We start from the raw sequence: 22,134 nt of genomic DNA, 5'->3' as shown, positions 1-22,134 counted from the left end.
ACAAGATTAAGTCCATTCCAAATTGTTTATGGAATGCATCCAAGAGGGATTTATGAGTTAGGAACCTTGGAAAACAAGAATTTATAAATGCATATGGCGAATATTTTGCAGCAAGTATGCAAGAAATACAAGACCGAGTCAAGCAGCGATTACAAGAAAGCAGCAGCAAGTATAAACAAAGATTAAATTCCTAAAGAAAACAATTGGATTTTGAAGTTAGCGACTTGGTTATGGCACATCTTTGAAAAGAAAGATTTCCTAAAGGGGAATATAAGTTAAAACTGAAAAATATTGGACCATGCAAAATTTTGAGGAAATTTTCCTCTAATGCTTATGAAATAGAACTACCCAAAGGCTTTGGCATTTCACCAATATTTAATGTTTCAAATTTATACCCCTTTAAGGAACCAGTGAATGATCTTACATATCCACTTGCTAGTGATAAGGTTCAATGGGAGAAGGAGCTACCTTCAGCGCCATCAAAACAAATTGAATCAATCATCGACAAAAGGGTAGCTAAAAGGACGAGGAATAAAGAGTATTTTCAATACTTGGTTAAATGGAAGATGCTACTTGGATGACAACAACAAAGATTTCAAAATATGGTACTAGTATTGAAGAACTTCATAAGCAAAACATATAAATGTATCTTTCTCCTCCCCGGTAGTATGATGCAAGAGCATCCCTTATTGTGTATTTATTTATTTAATTTGGAAAATCTTAGAAAATTCTAGATTTTGTGGAAACTTGTAAAAATTGCTAGAGATTAAGTAGTTACGATATATTCCTAGAATTGAGAGGATTTCTCTCAACTTCTTCCAAATATCTAAGAAGAAGTTCTCTTTGAGGAATTGGAGAGTTTCACTCCTTCAGAATAAATAGTCATGTAATTCATTTGCAAACCCAAGTTTTGAAAAAAAAATTAATGAATTGTTTGTTTGTTATATTGTTCCTCTCCTCTCTACGTCAATTTTATATTTACATTGGACTTCTAACTTCTTCCTTCTCATGCATGTGATTTCCTCTAATCTTTCAACTCTACTTCTCACGCATGCTAACTCTTTTGCTTGTCTTATAGGTGTTCTTGGAGGCAATTCAAGCTTGAAGAAAGGGAGCTAAATCATAAGGAGCCCTTTCATTTGGAATTTCAAGATCAATACCATCTCTTCTATGTTCATTATTTCTTCTTCTAAGACTTCACATGCTTAGGAATTCTAACATTCTGGTATCCCATTATTCACTCAGGCTTTTAAGTCCCTTCTTTTATAACATCTTTCAAATAGATCTTAGAACTCTCATTGTAACTTTGGAATAGATTAGCTGTGATTTCCAAGTGCATGTTGTAAGTTCTTTCCAAATCCCTCATCTTTATAAAAGGGCTTTCACACTAAGTTATATAATAAAATCTTATTTTCTTTGGGAGTTTGGGGATCATTCCCTTGGCATCCCACTCCTCTTTTGAGAAAAGGTCCTTCTTTGCATGGTGTTTGATTTGAGCTCTATTTCTTTTCTTTGAAGTCGGATCTAATTTGTTAACTTCTCACATTTTTCATTACCGTGTTAATTTGCTTATTTCACATGCTCATGCTCTCAAGGATTTAAATCCATTTCCGTTGCAAGTTTCTTCTCTTACATGCTAGATTTCAAGCTAGTTCACTTTTAATTTCATGCTAATGATCTTTTACATCTAGTTTAGTTTGATGCAATGTTAAATTTCATGCTAAGTTAGTTTCATGCAATTTGATTTACTAATTTTGAGCTAATTGTCCATCTTTACTTCATTCCATTTAGCATTTAGTTCTCACTTGTTCTTTCACTTATGCATGCTTTCACATTTGGAATTCATTTACAACAAGTGACATCTAATTTGGTTAATTTTGTTTACTTGTAGCAACAATCTAATTTCCACTCTATTTATATTTGCGTACTTGTCCTTTAACTTGTTCATTTGCTTATTGCAATTTGTCACCTTACTTTGAAGATCACTCGCAATTTGCAATGTGTCATTTTCTCTCTCTAAAATTCACCTCCAACTTAAGTTGGTTGTACAAACACTAGGGCCCCCTCCTCAATTCTCTTTTCTCAAGTCTCTCTGAAAAGGTAAACACGTGACCATGCAATTAGGGTATCACTAAGTCCTGCATCAAAACGATGGCACATGGGTAGACTTGATGGACTAGGTGGATCTTTGGTAATAAAGCTAAGCTTCTCAACTTGAGGCTCCTTGCTACTATCCCTATCCTTACAAGGGCAGAGTTTAGAGAGGAAGTATTCACCTTATATTAGGCTAGAGTAGGTCTAATAAAATTAACCAAGGGCATTCTACATCACATCATTTAACTTTACTTGCAATAAGATTCTCATGCTTATATGATCATGAGTATATTAAGTTTTATTTGAAGCATTTCACATTTTTAGCAAGTATTGTGGGTTTATCTTTACATGCATTCATTCATATTAGTGTACTTGCAGCATCTCATTTAAAGTTCACTTATGCATCTTGAAGCATCAAGAGTTTATTTACTTTGGATGCAACTTTTACTTCAAGTTATCTCATGTGAACCACTTTACATTTCCAAGTGCAATTGTATCTTCCATTACATGTTCTTACATTGCAAGTTTAACTTATTTCCTTGAGCATTTATCTTTTGCAAGTTACTTATTTGGTATAGTCTTATTATTTCAAATCTTGCAAGGATTATATCTTGTTAAATATCGTTGTGTATCTATTTACTTTACATGCTCATGGTCACATCATCTACTTGTTGAAGTACTTGAATGTTGTAATTTGATGGTTGAATCTTTGTTTTTGTAAGCTTGGTAAGACTACATCTTCTTCATGTACAACTTCTCACCCTGATAGGGAGATAGTACAAGATTTGAACTCAAGACTTCCAATTCAGTGAGACTTCATTTCCACAGCTCCCAATCAGACTTGATGGTTGAATCTTTTGATTAAGTAATCTTTCATCATTTGCAAGTTACTTATTTGGTACTGGTTTTATTATTTCAAACCTTGCAAGGATTCTATCTTTTTAAATATCATTGTGTATCCATTTAGATGTATCATTTCCACAGCTCCCAATCGGACTTTGGGTTGAATCTTTTGATCAAGTAATCGTTCATCATTTGCAAGTTACTTATTTGGTACTGGTTTTATTATTTCAAACCTTGCAAGGATTCTATCTTTTTAAATATCATTGTGTATCTATTTACTTTACATGCTCAAGGTCACATCATCTACTTGTTGAAGTACTTGCATGTTGTAATTTGATGGTTGAATCTTTTGATTAAGTAATCTTTCATCTCCTAGAACCTGTTTAGGATCACTAACCAAGCCTTACATTTCCTTTAGTAGGAGAGAGCCTATCTCCTAGAACCTGTTTAGGATCACTAACCAAGCCTTACATTTCCTTTAGTAGGAGAGAGCCTAGACAGAGGAGTTGGGAATTTGGTGACAGCCCCAACTCTTAGTTTGCCCCCAAAGCCACACCTAGTGAGTTAGAAACTTTCTCCACGCTAACCTTATGTGCAGAAATCAGGCGACAACAGGCTGACAAAGTTATTGGCAGAAACGTAATTTTGTACCTATTAGGAATCCGCATTTTCACCATTGTTTGGTAGAGCTGCACAAGCCAGTGGGATATGTGCCAGCATAGAAAGCTCGATACATTTCATCAAATATCTTTCTAATAAAAAAATTAGACTGCATATATAAAAATTGCCATACTTATCCTTTGGCTTAGCATGTCATTCAAATGATAGATCAATTTCAGGACGGCTGTAAATCTCCTGTTTCAAGTCACTTCCCTTGACTCACGATTCTCATTTTTCTTTTTTACTGTCCTGATTCCACTGACAACTGGTATTTTTTCAATTGCAACATAATGTGCACAAATAATTTTCAATTGTGTCTTTAAAAGACTATTTTCAAAAATATTTTGAGACTTGGAACTTAGTGAGCCTAAGGAAACAGAAAAAACAACAAGAAAGAACCAAAAAAAAAGAGATAAAATACAAATTTATAGAATCAAAGTTTGATGAACCAATCCTTGCACACCAATGTAGAACACGAAATATGATCATCGTAGAATTAAAGTATTTTTGCTTACCATAGCTAGGCTTCTGGTGTTCCAGCATAGCTTAACATGAAACCAAAATCAATACACGAATGTTCCAAAAAACAAAGCTTCCAGCTATACAAGGCTGTGAAAATGTCATATATCTGGGATTTAAGTAAAAAATTTGCTGTGCAATATCACTCATCTGGGGTTTTGATTATATTTTTGCTCTGCAAATATCACGATTGGGATTTAGATAAACGATTTACAAATATTTAACAATGCATAAGTTCCATCAGAACTCTCTCATCCCAAAAGAAAAGCATGTTCATGTACAGCTGAAATTAATCAGGAACCTGCATTATATCATGCATCCCTGACCTAATAATATGGACAGCGAATATTTCAAATTTAAACTGCTCCAGGAGACGGCATTTTTGAAAGATGAACACTATACAAGATTAAAAAAAATGGGTAGAGGGAATGGCCCCTTACACCAAAAATGGTGCGAGACATTGTGTACATGCTAAAATACACTCCGAGGTATAAACCTCGAACATAGGCAAAGGAAATGCCCATAAGTAAAACTAATAAACTAAAACCTGACCTAAACTCAATTTGATTTACAAGTAATCCCGTGATGGGACAGAACAATTTCTAAGTAGGTTGTGTATCCATATACTTGTTAAAATGAATAATATTACATTCACAGCCAATGTGGTCTCACATTTTCTAAAAGAATTTGATGAAAAGGATGCAGAGCACAGTGACAAGGTAGTAATCTACTCTGATTCCGCAATCACCTGCATCTTCCCCATTATCATCAGCGACATCAGGAAATGGAAACACCATTGATACAAATCAGTGCAATAAAAAAAAATGTATTACCTTCCCCGAACAACAAAGAACATCACTAACTGATTGTTGATAACCGTGGGCTATTTGTATGCAAATTAATTGGTAAAAACTATGGACCAATTAAAACAACAACCTAGAATAAAATGAGTACTGACTTGATCAAGCAAAAGACGTGCCCAAGAAAATCCTATTTTGTAAACTAAAAAGAATGAAACAACGGAAAACCATTGAATAACTAAGTAGAATGAAATGAGATTCGAGTTTATCAAGCAAAAAGACATACATGAGAAAATCCCATTCTGTAAACTAGGTTGAATGATAATGAGATTTAAATTGATCAAGCAAAACGACAAGCATGACAAAATCTCAAACCCTAATTATATCAAGAAATACACAATACAACACTTTCGTTCAATGGAAAAGAGTGAACTACTACATGAAGGATCTATGATCCTCCACTTGGGAAAATAATAAAAACGTAGATCAACCAATTTTTCAATATACAGTAACTCACCTGACATACTGCATATGCAAACGAAAGTAAATATAAATAAATTAAAAACACACAAAAACACTAAAATAGTTGAAACTGTGTGAAAGTTATCCTGAGGTTAAAAGCATGTCACCGGATAGATAAGATCACAAAGACTGTTTCATGCACAACGTTTGTTTCATGCTTGATCAAGGCCATCAGTTTGTTGGAGCCACTTCCCCTTTTGCAAGAAAAAGGTTTTTAGGGAAATTTCCCTGCATTTTTGGTAAGGGTTATCTCAGATATGGAGCCCTCAGAAAACTATCTTTGGAAAAGATTCATAATTTTAAAGTACACGAGAGATGTATTTCAAGTTTATTTTAATAATCTCTCAAACATATTTTATGTTAAAACATTTTGAGGGAAGAGTGACAGAGGAAAAGGCCTAAGTTTAATTTTGATGTTTCTACCAACAGCGAGACCCCTAAATGTGATTTGGAAATAGCCATGCAAAAAACTCTATGTTTCACTGGTGACCTTTTTTTGTTCCTTTTGTTTTAGGTTCTTTACGACATTATTATATAGTGTGCCATTTGGTAAGCAACAACTGGACACGTACTTGTTGGTAGCAGCCCAGGCACAAAAATTTCAACAATAATTAGTCCGACTACTGCCCCCCAAGCACACTGTCAATGCACTAGTTTACCTGGATATGAGCTAACAGTAAGAGTGTAATTTTAACGGCACCTTACATGCTAATTATATTATCATCAATAAATAAAGGCATCATTAGATGTCAAACGAAACAACTTGAACAAAGACAACCAAGGCATGTGCATCCCATTTTGAAAAAGGTGTGAGTCAACAGAAAAACATCAATAAGAGACAAGTAATTAATTATAATCATTTCTTTCCATAATCAAAGAGAATAATATATATACAGTTGCCGCTTATAACAGCAGAGACCAGACTGGTTGATATACCCAACAACTATTGAGTTTAAAACTATACACAATAAAGTTAATCAGTTTTTAGCACATACTAGCAGTAAGCCAGAGAACTCTCACCCCAATATAGTGAACATTACCCACCCAGAAAACATTAGCACTATTGCCATCACCAAAAGAAAAAGTGGCTCCATAGAAGGAGAATTTAAATTACTCTTTATATAGAGCAAACTACACAGATTTATATGTAAGCAAACAGATACAAGAAGAGAACATGCATAAAAGTTCACGCATTCATGCACTAAAGTTCATGGATAGTATACAAATGTTCAACAGATAAGCATAGGCAAATCCCAGATGTAATTAACAATGTAATTTCACAGGATATAATCAGTAGACATCACCTCTTCATATCTCTAATGAGCATATGGCTAATGGACTCGTGTGACATTTGTTAAACACTTGTAAAAACAAATATTGTAATGTTACTGCAATGACTTAGCAAAAGAATAATTCAGGAATGACCTACATAGTTAATAGCTGAGAAAAGCAATGCACATACTGTTTACCATGCCCGCACTGAACAGAAAAGAATTTATAGCTCCATTGTTTATCGCTAAATTAGTAAATTGGAATATGTCAAGAGCTCTTTATCAAGCAGGAAAAAGAGACATGAAGAGGGAAAATCAAGCCATTCCCATCAAGTCTTCTGGGGTTACCAACCACTATTAAGGCTGTCAGTTAAACTGTCCTTCATTTGAAAAGTTGGCGGAGAAGGGGGACATCTAGGGGCAATGGCAAGGTACCAGCATCCTCACACTTTGGACGCTTAATACACAAGACAGTGAGGAGAATTTATTTCTCCATAAAAACATCAATGTAAATCCAAACCTCCAGACACCAAATATGCAAAGTTTTCTCATGTATATATCATGTGAAGGTGAGAGCCATGGAAGAATTCTGTGCTTCAGGAAGAATCCTTGAATCTTTCAACTCCACTTTCATAGCCTACATCCCAGAGAGCAATGACCCTTAAATCATTTGATGAATTTCATTTGATTATGTTATGCAATGCCATTAGAAACTTATAGCAAAGGTCATAACCCGTTGAATGAAGCTTATTCTCTCAAACCATTTATCAACGGAAGAACTAGGAATTCTGGACGGTTGCCAAATACACAATCCCATTGGCACTGCCCAAGAAGCCCTCCACGCAATCAAAACCAAAAAGCTTTCATCCTTGTTCCTAAAAAAAATATCTTTCAGAAGCTTTTAATAAAGTTAGTTGGTTATACATGTGACTTATTCTCATCCATTTGAGACTTCACACCCACCTAATTTCCTGGACAGAAGAATGCTATTCTATGGTGGCATTTGTTGTTCTTATAAATGGTTTGGTCTCTTCCTTCTTCACTCCACTTAATATGAGGAGTGGAAATTTCAGAGGATGAAGATAGGCAAAAGTGGGGAGCAAACCACTTGATATCAGAATACACAGTGAATTTTGGATATCATCAAGCACTCCAGCTTCTTCCTCGAGATAACAAAAAGGATTGATGGCAATAGTTATAGAAAACAAAAGCATCACTAAAAACAAATATTTGTGGATGTATGGTACTAGAAAATTTCCTACTCACCTAGGATTGGTTTCAAAAGAGGAATATTGAGGGCCCAACTATGTTTTTTCATCTTATGGAATGCTCAGAGTCAGTGAACCTCTCTTTTTTATCAGTGCCATTTTTCTCTGGAGATTTGGTCACACAGCATAAACCATATTGACAGTCTCGAGGAATGGGAAGGGTCAACAATTGAAAGGATGAGGGAAATTTGGGCCTCGAAGTACAAGGATATGGAAGATATAACAACACTGCCCATATTCTACATTTGGAGAGCCTGCCTTCATAAGAACATTTGCATTTTTAAAATTTCTTGCATCTCCTCTCTTGGGAGTTTTTTTCAAACTAAAACCAGTTTGATGATTTATTCAGAGAACTCTAAAGATTTAAAAAATATCAGGCAGATCCCTCTACTAAATTTGGATTTTACAAATGCAAATCAGTTCTGGAATGCTAGTACACAAAAAGGGTTTTCGGGGGGAGGGTGTTGCTTCAGGAGTCCTAATCATCTTATCAATTAGTAAAGTCTTTTTTCAGTTTGGACTGGGGAGGTGTTCAAAGTTCAAACAATAACGCTAATGTCAACAAAGTGACAACAAAGTGACCCGAGACACTCTGAAGTGTGGCGCTTTTCAAATCAATGCATATAAATGGATCTCAATATGGAAGGAGATAAAATGGCATGGGTGGCTTTCAGTTTATAAGACAGGAAGCTGCTAATAATGGAGTCAATAGAGGATAAGGAGGACCACAAATCATCAGAATCTTTGACATTATGTAGGTAAGAATCTAAAGCCATAATGTGCCCCTTTTTTTGGCAACACTCTAAACAGGAGGCTTTGGATGGGTGAACTTGTACCTCAATCTTTGTTAATCAAGGTTGTCATTGATGTCAATATGGCATTGACCAAGATGTCAATATTCTTGACATGCCTGGTACCAGATGATGATGTCATGACTCTTGGTTGACAGGATGCCATCAATGAAGATGTCAAATCACAAAGAAGTCAAACCACTAATGAAAGAAGTCCTAAGAAGTCCTTGATCTAATGTTGCATGCACTTGATGATCTAGACCTTACCTCTTGATGACATATGGAGTAATACACTTAATGATGTCAGACTCTTGAAGAATGACCACACGTGATGATACTTGATGATGTCATACACTTGATGGTGGTAACATGGTTGGAGATCATTTGAGGGTTGGAAGACTATTTTGGAGTTCTCCTAATGATGTTGCACTATAACATATCACTACACCATTATGTGATGACATGGATGATACACTCATTGCTGGACACTATCATGATGACGTGGATGTCCTACATGATCCTATGATGAGGAAGAAGCCAAACAATGGAGAAGACATACTGTCCCCAACATTCATCATGCTGTCACAAACTTTTTATGGATAAAATTTAAGGACAGTCACAAAGAAAAAATATTTTTGCCACCTTAGAGGCATCTTTTCTCAATGGGACCTAGACCATCTTAAAGAAGATTTTTTCCTCCTAACAAGTCCTCACTTGCCCTCAAACTCCCGGTAGTTAAAGAGAAAATGAATTTTTAAGTTGGAAAAATATAATTTTTAAAGCTAGCCGACCTATGATCAGCCATTCATGTTCATGTCGGCCTACCTCCAGATAGACGTGTCCCTTCAGTTCAAGGTGAAATCCTATATAAATATGATGTCTAGCACCTCATTTTAACCATGATTTCGGTGATTAATTCAGAGATAAGGTACAGAAAGAGAAACAAGGCTGAGGAAATCAAAAAGAATACAGTTTGGGTTATAAATTGACAACTGAAGCAGCTACAGGAACCTTTTAAAGACTACAGACCTTGTTTTTCATGTTGCAGCCTCAGACCAAGACTACAGGAAGCCGAGGAGCAGGAAAATGTCGTTTTTGGGCAGATTCTTTTTGAGGACAGTCTTGTGTTAAAGGTCGGATTTCTTGCACAGAACTTGGACCTGCCATCATTACTATGTAACCTTGCTGTGGCACAGAATTGGATCATTTTTGTGGATCGGACCTGTTGTAATATTTCTCCACAGGAGCTCGGAATAGGCTACAGATCTAGCACAGAACCTCGGTCCAGTGATATCTGAAGCAGCAACAAGATATTTTGAACCTGTTATTAGAGACTTGTGACGACATTTATAGTAGGCCTATGGTGGGTGAAAGTCTGAAGAAACATTGAAGAAGACTCGTCAAAGAACAGACCTTGTGATGTCCTTACTGAAGACATTGTAAAGCTTTTGTATAAACCTTTGAAATATTGATTAAACGCGACCTTGTGATGTCCTTACTGAAGACATTGTAAAGCTTTTGTATAAACCTTTGAAATATTGATTAAACGCGACCTTGTGATGTCCTTACTGAAGACATTGTAAAGCTTTTGTATAAACCTTTGAAATATTGATTAAAGGCCTCATTGAAGCATCTCTAAGCATAGCTGAAGACCCCTTGGAGTTTGTTGAGCAAATATATTAAAGTTGTTAACTTTTTCGTGAAGAAGCCTTACAGCAGCAGTTTGTAGACATCTTGAAAACAGTGGTTTGATTGACCTTCGTGGAGCTTGAGTATTGCAGTCACCATAGGAGCTTTGACCTGTGGAGTGTGTACACATTTAGGCCTCTACCTGTTGCAGCCTTGGACCTGTGTGAGGAAGTGAAGTTTTTGGGCAAGAGAAGTATTGAACAGTGAAGACTTGGGTTGTTCATTGAAGACATCTTGAAGGTCTTGGAGATAATATTGAAGACCATGATGCATCGTTGATGTCATCATGAGGTAACCTTGGAGATCTTTGTTTGGGTGACATGAAGAGCAATGGTGACACCTTCTATGAAGACAAGGTTGTCATTGATGATGTAATGTGGAGAACAAAGTGAAGACTAAGCGAAGATTTGATAGGGCTCGTTGAAGAAGACATTGGGAGTCGTGAAGTATAACCAAATACATCTTGACAGGCAGGCAGTTCAGTTGACAAGAAAAGTCCTGAGGTGACAAAAGTTGTTTCTAGCGGCACAAAAGCCAAGAAGTGTGATGCAAAGCCAGCCAGAGTCACGCAGAAGAAGCAGGGAGCTGCACAGAGCCTCTGAGGCCAGTGTTGCTGACGCAGAGGGCCAGAGCGCTGACACAGACCCATCTGGGGTGATGCAGAGCCAGTGTGAGGCAGAGAGGGGCTAACACAGTTCACAGGGAGGCAGTTGCTAGAGTCTAGAAGGCTACAGAAATATTGCAAAGTGGAGTTGGTGAGGCACTGTAGTCAGAACAGTGCCTGACAGAGCAGGGCTAGAAGAGTTGTTACAGAGGGTTTCTATGCGAGAAACCTGGATCAACAGTGCAGTGGCACAAGACGATTAGAGTAGGGGGCATCTCAACAAGTGGCAAAAGGATTTCCAGGAGGGAAATCAAGACTCAGAGGGAGTCCAAAAGAGAACTTCTAGACGGAAGTAGAGACTCAGAGGAGTCGAACAGAGAACTTCGAGGAGGGAAGTAGAGGAGAGTCATGGCACTTCATGGGGTAAGAGACCAGGATAGACTAGACAGAGCATCGAACTTCGCAGTCTGGAAGGCCAGAATCTTATCAGTGCTTGACAGGAATCGTGTCAAGAACTTCGCCTTGAAGGTTATAGCTATCCCAGTTGACCCCAATGATAACGACAAGTACGAAGAGGCAATGGCGAGGGCCAAGTGCATTATACTTGACAGGGTCAAAGATCATGTGGTACGACATATAGCCGAGAAGGAAACGACAGTTGAGATGTGGGAGGCTCTCAAGAACCTGTACCAACATACTTCTGTGCAGAGAAGAATGTTGCTCAAGAACCAGATGAGGTCATATCAGATGAAGGGTCAATCGATTGACACCTTCCTTGGAGGACTGAATGAGATCCGAGACCAGTTGACTACTATAGGAGCGACACCAGATCAGGAGCTTATGGTGAGGACAACCCAGAATGATGTCTTAGAAGATTGGGAAGTGTTTGTCCAGAGTATCCTGGGCAGAGGGACTCTCCTACCTTGGGACGAGATGTGGGCAGCTCTTCGCCAGGAAGAGATCAGACAACAGTCGAAGACAGGTAGCAGCAGCAAAGGGATCAAGGTCAAGGAGAAGGAGGAGGATGTGGCCCTAGCATCTGAGGGAAAGCAGGAGAAGCAGAAGAAGAAAGATCTCTCCAAGATCAAGTGCTTCAACTGTGGAGAGATGGGTCATTATGCGACCGAGTGCCCAAGGAAGAAGAGTAAGGGAGAGTCTTCTGAGACTAAGGCAGCGCCAACAAAGGCAAAGAAGGAAGTTTTGACAGACGATGATTGTGCCATGAATGCACACGCACCACTTGAGCGAAAGTGGGGAGACATCGAGCTATAGTCAGATGAACTACAGGAGATAAGGGGTAGGATCCTTGACGTACCCAGCCTCTTGGATTAGACCTTGCTACGGGAGCCTCGACGAGGAGTAGCAGCATTGGTTGAGTGGGTAGAGACAAATGCAGATGGAGCGGCAGAGAGAGCTACAGTGCAGGAGTCCCAACAGCGCATAGCTAGCAGGCTGCAATAGTGCGAGAGGCACAGGAGTGTTGCACCAGTGCAGGACGGCACAAAGAGGTGTGCAATGGTGCGAGGTGCAGGGAGTTGTTGCAACAGCTCAGAGGTCAAAGAGGGAGCACTTGCCCTCAGTAGAGGGAGCTTTAGCATCAGTGGGTGTCTCTAGCCCAACAAGGAGGTCAACTGGAGATCAGTTACTCACTTCTCAGTACTAAGTTGCAGTGCAACAGTGAGCAACACAATGCAGCGTGATGAGAGGAGGTGCAGTGCAGATGCAATGCTGGGAGAAAGGACCAGCAGCAACACGGATGCAGAGGGAGTTGTCGTACAGATGCAACAGTGGTAGTAGCAAAACCATGGGCAGCAGTAAAGGAGGCAGCAGTGCAGAGGATGGTGGGCAAGAAGGCATAGCATCAGCAAAGGGACCGATGTCGAATGATCAGGGTGATACTAAGTGATGAGTATTGCTAGAGCACAGTCCTCGCTAAGAGGGAGTGTTGATTTGGGGTAGCATCGGATGTGCTCTAGCCACGAAATTTGGTGGAGAGGTTGGGGCAAATGAGATCTCCAATACCCAGAAAGGGTTTGGGCATATTCTAAACAGACCAGGAGATATTAAAATAATTAATATTTTTAATAGAGTCCCTAAATCTAAACTTAGGGAAAATAAAATATTGATGTGTATTAATATGAATCTGTGTTAGAATGGTCCAAAAGACATGGATCAAGCCAAATCTAATCTTAGCCGTTGATAAGGGACTTAATCTCGGCCATTGAGATGTCAACAGGAAAAGTATAAGAGGGAGCTTGAGGGTCACTTGGAGAGCACACCAAAGTGATCAGTCATTCTATTCTCTAGAGCAAGGTTTGCTAAGGGAGAGAATCAATGATTGGGAGAGCAGCTGAGGGGCATTGAGTATAGAGAAACAGAAAAGGCAGAGATTGTGCCGGGAGAGCAGCGCAGTAGCCAAAGAGAGTGATGCAGAGCCAGCAAGAGCTCACGCAGGGCCACACAAAGGCAGCCAAGTGTTGTGCAGAGCACCAGAGGGGCCAGCGTAGCTGACGCAGAGGCTCCCAGACCTGACGCAGGGCCTCCTAGGGCTGACGCAAGCCAAGAAAGGCTGACGCATGGCCTCCTGGAACTGACGCAAGCCAAGAAAGGCTGACCCAGGGCCAACGTGAGACAAAGAGGGGCTGACGCAGTGCAGATTGGGCAGACGCTAGGGTTGCAGGAGTAGTTTTGTTCTAAAGAGCTGTCGAAAGGATTTTCTGGGGTTTCAGCCAAGAGATTTCTCTCAACTATGAGGTATAGCTGCTAAGGAAATTCTTTGTTGGGTAGGCCAGTGTCAGCACCCAAATTTTACTCTGATATTGCTTAATAAGAAAACCCTCAGATAGCTGCACCGGTTTTCCCGCACTGGGTTTTTCCGGGGACATTGGTCCAAAAATAATGGTGTCATGTGGTGTGTTTGTTCTTGTTTCTTTTGGTTTTGATCTGTAATTTGTTGAGCATGCACTGGTGTTTATCTTTAGTATTTACTTTGTAAATAACTTGTTACAGAAAAATAACAAGTAGGTAGGAATAAATCAGAAAAAAGTGCATGAAGGGTTTCTAAACTAAGTAAACTTAGAAACTTCAACACAGGCAAAGAATGGAGTCGACTAGTGTCTATCGTGATAATCAGAGTTGCATAAAGCTCTCTGAGAATCCCATGTTTCATGACAGGTTGAAGCACATCGATATTCGGTGTCACTTCATCAGAGATTGTGTAAAATGTGGGGTAGTCCAACTACAATACGTTCCCACAGAAGAGCAGGATGCAGATATACTCACGAAAGCTATAGGGAGTTAAGTTCGTCTATTTTAGAGAACAAATAGGTATGGTTGAGAACCCGTTTCAGTATCAGGGACAAGCTATTTTGGATGCTTTTCAATGATGTTACAGTTGCAGCAGTAGCAGATGAAGAGGGAGTTTCAGTGCAGATGCAGTAATGGCAGCAGTATGGCAGTGTTAGTAGCAGCACAGATGCAGCGTATATTAGAGTTGTGCAGTGTGGCCATATATCAACAGCGTGACAGGAGATGATGCGAGACAAGGTGTGCAATAGCACCAAAACACATTCCTCACTAAGAGGGAATGTTAGTTTTTGTAGCATCGAATGTGTTCTAGCCCTGAAATTTGGTGGAGAGGCTAGAATGCATGAGATCTCCAAAACCCAAAAATCGTTTCTGGAAATTTCGCCTAGAAATGACTTAATTAGATTATTAACCAATTTTTTTAATGTTTCCTAAGTCTAAACTTAGGAAAATTGGTTAATCAATCAGTGTTAATTAAGTCAAGGTGTGAATCATTTAGAAACTCGCACGAATCGATCCAAAGATGATCCTAGCCATTGATTAAGTTTTAATCTTGGTCGTTGGTGCTCCAACAGTGGATTATAATAGGAAGTTGATGTGGTGATGGAGAGATCACCCAGTGTAGATACTCGATTGCCCAAGCAATTCGATTTTCTCAGATGCAGCAACTCAACAAAGAAGATAGAGCCAGAGGGTGAGTAGCAGGTGGACTACACGGGCAGCAACATTCCGAGATGAAGATTTCTAGTTCCTAGGAGAGGCAAAGGAAGGTAGGAAGGTCGAAATTTCCAAAGGGCCGGCGTAAGCTCTACACAGAGGGTGACACAGGGAGCTCAGCACAGAGGCTCGAGAGGCAATTTCGAAGGCATAGAATCTTTGTGGGGTGAGAGAAAATTCTCACGATATTTTTTTGCCAATATTTTCCTAAGATTAGATTGCTAGCTAGGCATCTAAATTATTGTACTCAGAATTGTTGCTAAAGATTAATAATAAAACCCTCATCTGTTGCACCAGTTTCCCAAGTTAGGTTTTTCCGGGGACAATTGTCCAAAAATAACTTTGTCAAAATTATTGTGTGCTAGAATTTCTCAGTTTCCCGTATATTTTATTTTCCGCAATATTTTTATGGTGAAAATTGCAGTTGTGATTTTATCCGTTGTTTGTCCGTAGCAAATAAACTACATAATCAAATTTTCAATTAGAAGAATAATTTCCAATAGATGCAATAGATAAAATTTCATAGGGGTTGCCCATTTTGGTGGGTAACAATTCCATCATGAACCAATCAATTCAAGGTATAAGACGGAGTCGACAAAATCCAACCGGTTTTGATTTGAATTAGCCTTTATTCGGCTAAGCACAGGCACAAACCATTTGAGCCAAGAAAAACAAAAAAGTCACTAGGAAGGGAAAAATGGTGGGCCTATGATACCCAAACCTGGCTCACAAATATAATATCTAAAATATTTGTTATATAAAGATATCCATTATAACATAAACAAATCATTTATGAATGTATGAGTTAAATTATATGTATGATTACTAATGAGGGCCTCGTATATATACCTAGGCGCGAGTGCCCTTTCATGAAGAGTAATGTCATTTAGACTCTTAGAATATACACGATCTTTCATCATTATTAATTATCACTTATTAATAATCATTTAATAACATTTATATTGTTTATATTCATTACATTTCCTTCCCCTTGAGAAATGATTTTTCCTTCACATATTTATCGAAAGGCTTGATATTCTTTTTCTTTGTCTTGTAATTTCTTTGCATCTTCCTGATTCATGAAGTTGTCATGGTTCATGATACAAGTCAATATGAAGATATGAACCTCTAAGTGCAATGCAAAACTGTTGAAACGTAAAATGATCTAACCATCCCAACTCGATCTTTTGTGGAACTTTGCACTTATTTGATACCCCAGATGAATTGTTATTACAAGACTTAATTTCATTGGCATCAATATTTTTAAAAGATAAGTCAATTATTTCTCCCCTAAGTGACATATATCCACTAACTAGTTTAAATATTTTCTCCTATAAGTTGGACGTCGATAAATGTTGAACCTTATAGTAGCTTTTGAAGGTCTTCTACATAGGCTCGATGTCTTAGCATGTAGAAGATGATTTATTGCCTGCTTAGGTGCTTGCTTGGTGGAGTAAGTGATTTATGCCTTCTTTCCTTATAGCCTAACTTAGAAAAGTACAATAATTAAAGCCAATTAATTATTGTGGACTATTAGGTCATTTTCTAAGGCTAATAATTTAAATATTTAAGTGACTCAGAAATTCAAATTATCTCAACCATTGATCTCCAAGATCTTCTAGAAGGGAAATCAGGGTTAGGGATTTGGGCTTAATGAAAATTATAAAAAGAAGCCTAAGGGAGAGGTGAGGGCACAAGAGAGGAGACGCAAGAGAAAGTGAGTTTCTCTAGTGCAAGTGTCTTGGTAGACTGAAGCGCAAAGGAGGAGATGTACATGAGGATTTGAGGTCGAATCCAGGAGGTCAAATTAATTTGGAGAAGCCAATTTGCTGGAGGTTGAATTTCCTAAGGCACAATGGCAACTCGTAGGGAAAGCGCAACGTCGATTTGTTGGCAAATTGTCAAGTGGAATTTCACGAGGCTGGATTCCTTTAGAGGCCATTTTCCAGGTAGCCGATTTCCCTAGGCCAAATTCATCCAGCAACGGCCGAGTTACAGGTTCCAGTTATTGTTATTTTCCTTGTAATTCTTTGTGGGTCGAAAACGCTGATTTTCGAGATGAATAAATGATGGAGAATTGTTGTGGGTGAAGTATTTATTAGTTACAATGTGTGATAGATCTCTTCGAAAAAAAAAATCCACTACATATATTTCTAGAGGTTAAAGTACTAGTGATTTTATTTTTCGGTAATTCATAATTTATCTGGTTAATTAAAAAATTGTTGGGAATAAATAATTATCGTGAGAAAATCCCCGGATGCAGGTGATATATGAGATGGGACAAGCGATGGGAGATGGCCACATGCCAGCCCGTGGCCATCACGTGGCAGCAGTAAAGAACCTAGCCATCGGCTGCAGCTGGTATAAGGTGGGATGGCAGAAGAGAGTTAATGACCCGCGAGGTAAATTGGCTCAGGCGACGGCAACAGTTATGGCGGGGGAGCTCCAAAGCAGAGCCGCTGAAGTTATAAGGGAAATCGCAGCTTGGGATCAGAGAATGTTTGGGGTTTTGCAGGTGCCCGGCCTCTCCGTCTCTGTCGGGATTTCTTATCCGTCTGTCTGGTTTATCCCTCATTCGGAGTTGGGTGCAGGAGGTCTGGTTGCAGGGGGTCTGGTTGCAGGGGACTTGAACTACCCTGTGGTCGTTTGGAACTTCGCTCTTCCGCATCCCGCAAGAATGGTGAGACCTCGACAGCGCATGCTTAGCCGCCGAGGTACCTCCAGGGGGGGAACCACGCGCAGTCAAGAAGCGGACAATGTTGTCCATTGTTGCCACTGTTACCTCGCTCGCTCTACTCACGCCAACCCCCTCCACTCCAGCCAATTCATGGATGCAGGGGCTTCGAGCTCGAATGCCCTGCCTGCCTTTGGTTCGGCTATATTCAATTTCAGCAGCGCCATGAACAATCCGCGGATTAGCGCGCATGTCTCTGTCTTGTTCATAGAAAATGCCAGGGAAGATGAGGACGCCCTGGATGAACAGGGGCAGAGGACGAATGACAATCAGCACCATGAAGCAGCGGCCTCTGAAGCGGACAAGGAGCAGAAGGTTAAGGATGCGGCCTCAGCCCCGGAAGACGTAATGCAACGCAAGCAAGACAAGAAGCCGGGAACTTGCGAGGAGGAAGACACCTATCCCACTGCGGCTGAAAGAGAAGCCTATGGCTGGTGCCGGGTCGAGGAGGTGCAAATGGACGACTGAGGACGCCCGCACATAAGGTTTCTATGGCCTTCTGTATGGTCTTTTGTTGTTTGTTTTATTTTGAACTTGTTAAAGTAACAATGCGTCTGGTCTCTTTCGTGTCTGGGTCTATTTCCATGTTCCTGAATTTTGTGTCAATGATCTGGGTAAGGTCGGTGTCCCCTGCGTGGGCGAGCTCCTATGGAAGTCTAGTTTCTGTGTCTGGCGCCCTTGTGTGGGCTAGTTTTGGGATGACTCAATCGCTCTCGGGTGACATGTCCAGAACCTGACTCTCTTCTATTTCACCATGATGTATTTTTGAATCCTGTACATAATAGAATAGTTTAGTCTTTTACCGAGAAAAAAAAAATTATCGTGAGAAAATAAATTTGGGTTGGTATTAGGAAATTTAACAATAAGCAGCTCTTGCAACTTATTTTTTCCATATCATGCTTGTAGCATTTTCTTAGTTAATTTTGGTATATGATTTTCTTCGTGCATTTGATGTTGCTTTGTTGATCATTGTTAATTTTAGTGGTGCATTCTATGCTTAGCACAATTACTTCAATGTCCTTTTAGCAGCCCAATGACAATTTCAATTTAGTTTCCCAATAGCAATCACATTAACCATAAATCACATTAACAGTAACTATACATAGAACATGAACAATAAAATGTTGAAGAAAAGCCAAGACAATAGGACACCAAATTTAGCAGATGCCAAGGAAAAACCCCAAGATGGGGAAAACCCTTTGATTAATTCTTCTTATTATTATATCAAATGTTCAACAGAGAGAGTACAATAAAGTCAAAATTGACTTGCCAAATGATGATCAAAGCAACTTGTCAAATCTGAATTTTTTTGCAACAATCAACAGCAGTCAACAACCCTAACCAAAAAGTCAATGTTGGTCAAAGCAACAGCAAAATGTCCTCAAAGCAGCTCAGTCATACCCAATCAAACTCAACCTGATAAGGTGGTCAAAGTATAGTGAACAAAGCTTATACGCAACAAAATACTCAAAAGATCTAGTATATGTAAATATCCATGATAAGATAGTAATATATTTATATAAGAGATGTGTAATAGATATGAGATATGAGATGATTACAATTAGGGTGAAGACCTCTTTATATACCCTAGACAAGTACCTCTTCACCAACGGTTATGTCCTTATGGACATATCTTTTCATTAACTAGTTACTAATTAATCATTATTTATTATTATTATAGTTCTACATTATTTGTATTATTTTATTATATATATATATATATATATATAACACAAATTCAGCCCAAAACAATCCCAAAAACAACAGTCAAACTTTATGGTCAACTCTACAATCATGTTTGCGGTCAACCATGTGATATGTCTGCAATCAAAGTCAACAAAATGCCTCGATTCTTATGCCAATAAATGCGACCTGCCAAAAATGAAATTCAAGCACAAAAACCGCAGTCAAAGGAGGTCAAACCACCTTTGGTCAACATTGGTCAAACCTGCAACAGTGTCTCAAATTTTGGCCTTGTAATTCGTCCTCCAATTTTTCCTTTTGTTGCCACACGTGGGACGAAAAGAGATGTCCGATAAGTTGTACAAACCAATCAAATGATGAGAGAGAAGAATGTGTGATAAAGTGAGGTGAAAAATGAAAATGGAGGTCGGTTATATTTATACAAATCGTTGCGGGTCAAGAGACGCATTCATTAGACTTCATAAGCCTACATGATGATGTGGCTGACCTTGATAATTTACACGTGTGGGCACAAATTCAAAAACACATTTTTTCTTGTCCAAATTTGATGATCTTTAGGTCGATTTTAGTCCTCACGAAAAGAGGAATTCAATGCAATCATCATCTCCATCAAATGAGCTATCCAAAATGGAATTTGGACCTAGTTTCCAATTTTAACACTCCCTCTCAACTAGGGAGAATTCCACCTACCAATCCATCCATCACCATGCCATCATGTACCATATTTGCATCTCATCTCTGCTCTGTTGAACACTGATATAGATAATGAAGAAGAATTGATCGAGAGTGAGTCACAAGACCTCACCACTCTCCACTAACAAAAGTCAGTCCAGGGGTAGAACCACAATCAGACTTGATACCAGATCAAGTTGTTGAACACCATCCATCCTAGACATAGAGAGTACGACAGTACACGATGCATCCATCTGTAGTGTTATGGTCCCTATCCTCTTTTCCCAACTCAGGAGTCCTGGACTACACGGGTAGGATGTATGTTGGGGCATTCGCGAGAGAAGGTGAACCACTCATCCTGCTCATATGTCATAGGAGAAGGTGAACCACTCATCCTATACATATACACGTGTCATCAAACATAGGGGAAGGTGAACCACTCACCCTACACAGATGTCAACCATCATGGGATATCACAGGGGGAGGTGAACCACTCACCCTATGGTCTCTCATAACATTGAGAAGTACCCCAAGCCACCAGGAGCTCCCAAAGCTTAGTGTCCAACTCATGCAAGAACTCCATAAGAGGGTCCTTCCACGACTACAAGTCTCTCTCAGAAAATAATTTGACCTTTCCTAAGGGCTTCTTGAGGATGTCTGCAACCTGCTCATTAGTCCTAATGTGTTGGAGCTTTATTGCTCCTCGTTGTACCATATCCCGGATAAAGTGGTGCCTAATATCAATGTGCTTGCAGAGGTCGTGGAACACGGGATTCTTTGAAAGGTGAATCCCACTTTGGTTGTCACAATAGATCACGGTGGTATCCAACACATGCTCAAATAGCTCACTAAAGAGCCTCCTCAACCAGATAACTTCACAAGCAACCATACTAGCAGCAATATATTCGACCTCGGCGGTGCTTAAAGCAACCAATTTTCGCTTCCTTCTCATCCATGAACTTGAAGCAGACCCCAATGAGAAGCAACATCCTGACGAGCTCTTTCTATCTACCACATTTCCAACTCAATCAGCATCAGAACATCCATGTAGCCTCAAATTCCCGACAGTTTATCTTAGCCCATAGTTGGTTGTGCCACGAAGATATCTCAAGAGATTCTTAGCAGCAATCCAATGTATGTGATGAGGCTCAACCATAAATTGACTCAAAATATTTACAGTGAAGCACATGTCCAGTCAGGAGTTTACCAAGAACATCAGGGCCCCCACAAATTATCAATACTCAGAATGGTTTACCCATTCGGGCCCAACAATGCTTCCACATAGCTTCTTGAAGTTGAGTCCCATCATAGTAGACACAGACTTGCAATCCACCATCCCACATCTCTCTAGCAACGTCACGATGTATTTTACATGAGAAAGGAAAATCTCACCTGGCTTTTGCCAGACCTCCAGGCCTAGGAAGTAGTGCATCAGTCCTAGGTCCTTCATCTCGAACTCGGGAATCAACTCCCTCTTACATTGATAAATGAGAGGATCCGCACATGTCAGAAAGAGATCATCAACATAAAGGACCAAAATGAAAGGCAAAGCATATGTCCGATCAGGAGTTTACCAAGAACATCAGGGACCCCACAAGTTGTCAATACTCGGAATGGTTTACCCATTGGGCCCAACAATACTTCCACATAGCTTCTTGAAGTTGAGTTCCATCGTAGTAGACACAGACTTGCAATCCACCATCCCACATCTCTCTCGCATTGTCACAATGTATTTTACTTGAGAAAGGAATATCTCACCTGGCTTTTACCAAACCTCTAGGCCTAGGAAGTAGTGCATCAGTCCTAGGTCCTTCATCTCGAACTCGGAAGTCAACTCCCTCTTGCATTGATAAATGAGAGGGTCCGCACATTCAAAAAGAGATCATCAACATAAAGGACCAAAATGAAAGGCATGTACTTTTCAACCTTGAAGTATACGT

The 22,134-nt window shown here is 39.4% G+C and overlaps 1 protein-coding gene across 4 annotated transcripts in view; it reads right to left on the bottom strand.

Annotated features, from left to right (window-relative positions):
• Positions 1–4,247: 4,247 nt before the first annotated feature.
• The window catches only part of LOC149140006 (putative GPI-anchored protein At1g61900), a 99,029-nt gene continuing 81,142 nt past the window's right edge, over positions 4,248–22,134 (bottom strand). For 2 of the 4 annotated variants that reach the window (XM_089448718.1, XM_089448719.1), the window contains exon 8: positions 4,248–4,291. In XM_089448718.1, coding sequence (XP_089304844.1) covers positions 4,263–4,291 — 29 coding nt within the window. In that variant the 3' untranslated portion in view covers positions 4,248–4,262. Of the gene's footprint in view, positions 4,292–4,495; positions 4,865–22,134 lie in introns of those variants that run through there. The other 2 variants (XM_089448717.1, XM_089448716.1) reach the window with 1 other exon arrangement.

This window comes from Pinus tabuliformis, chromosome X (genome assembly GCF_031772625.1).
Source record: "Pinus tabuliformis cultivar Carrire ecotype Pingquan chromosome X, CPIR1, whole genome shotgun sequence".
In the NCBI taxonomy this organism is placed as follows: domain Eukaryota; kingdom Viridiplantae; phylum Streptophyta; class Pinopsida; order Pinales; family Pinaceae; genus Pinus; species Pinus tabuliformis.
Note: the sequence above shows the minus strand (reverse complement) of the source record. Positions and strands in the feature narration are given on the sequence as shown.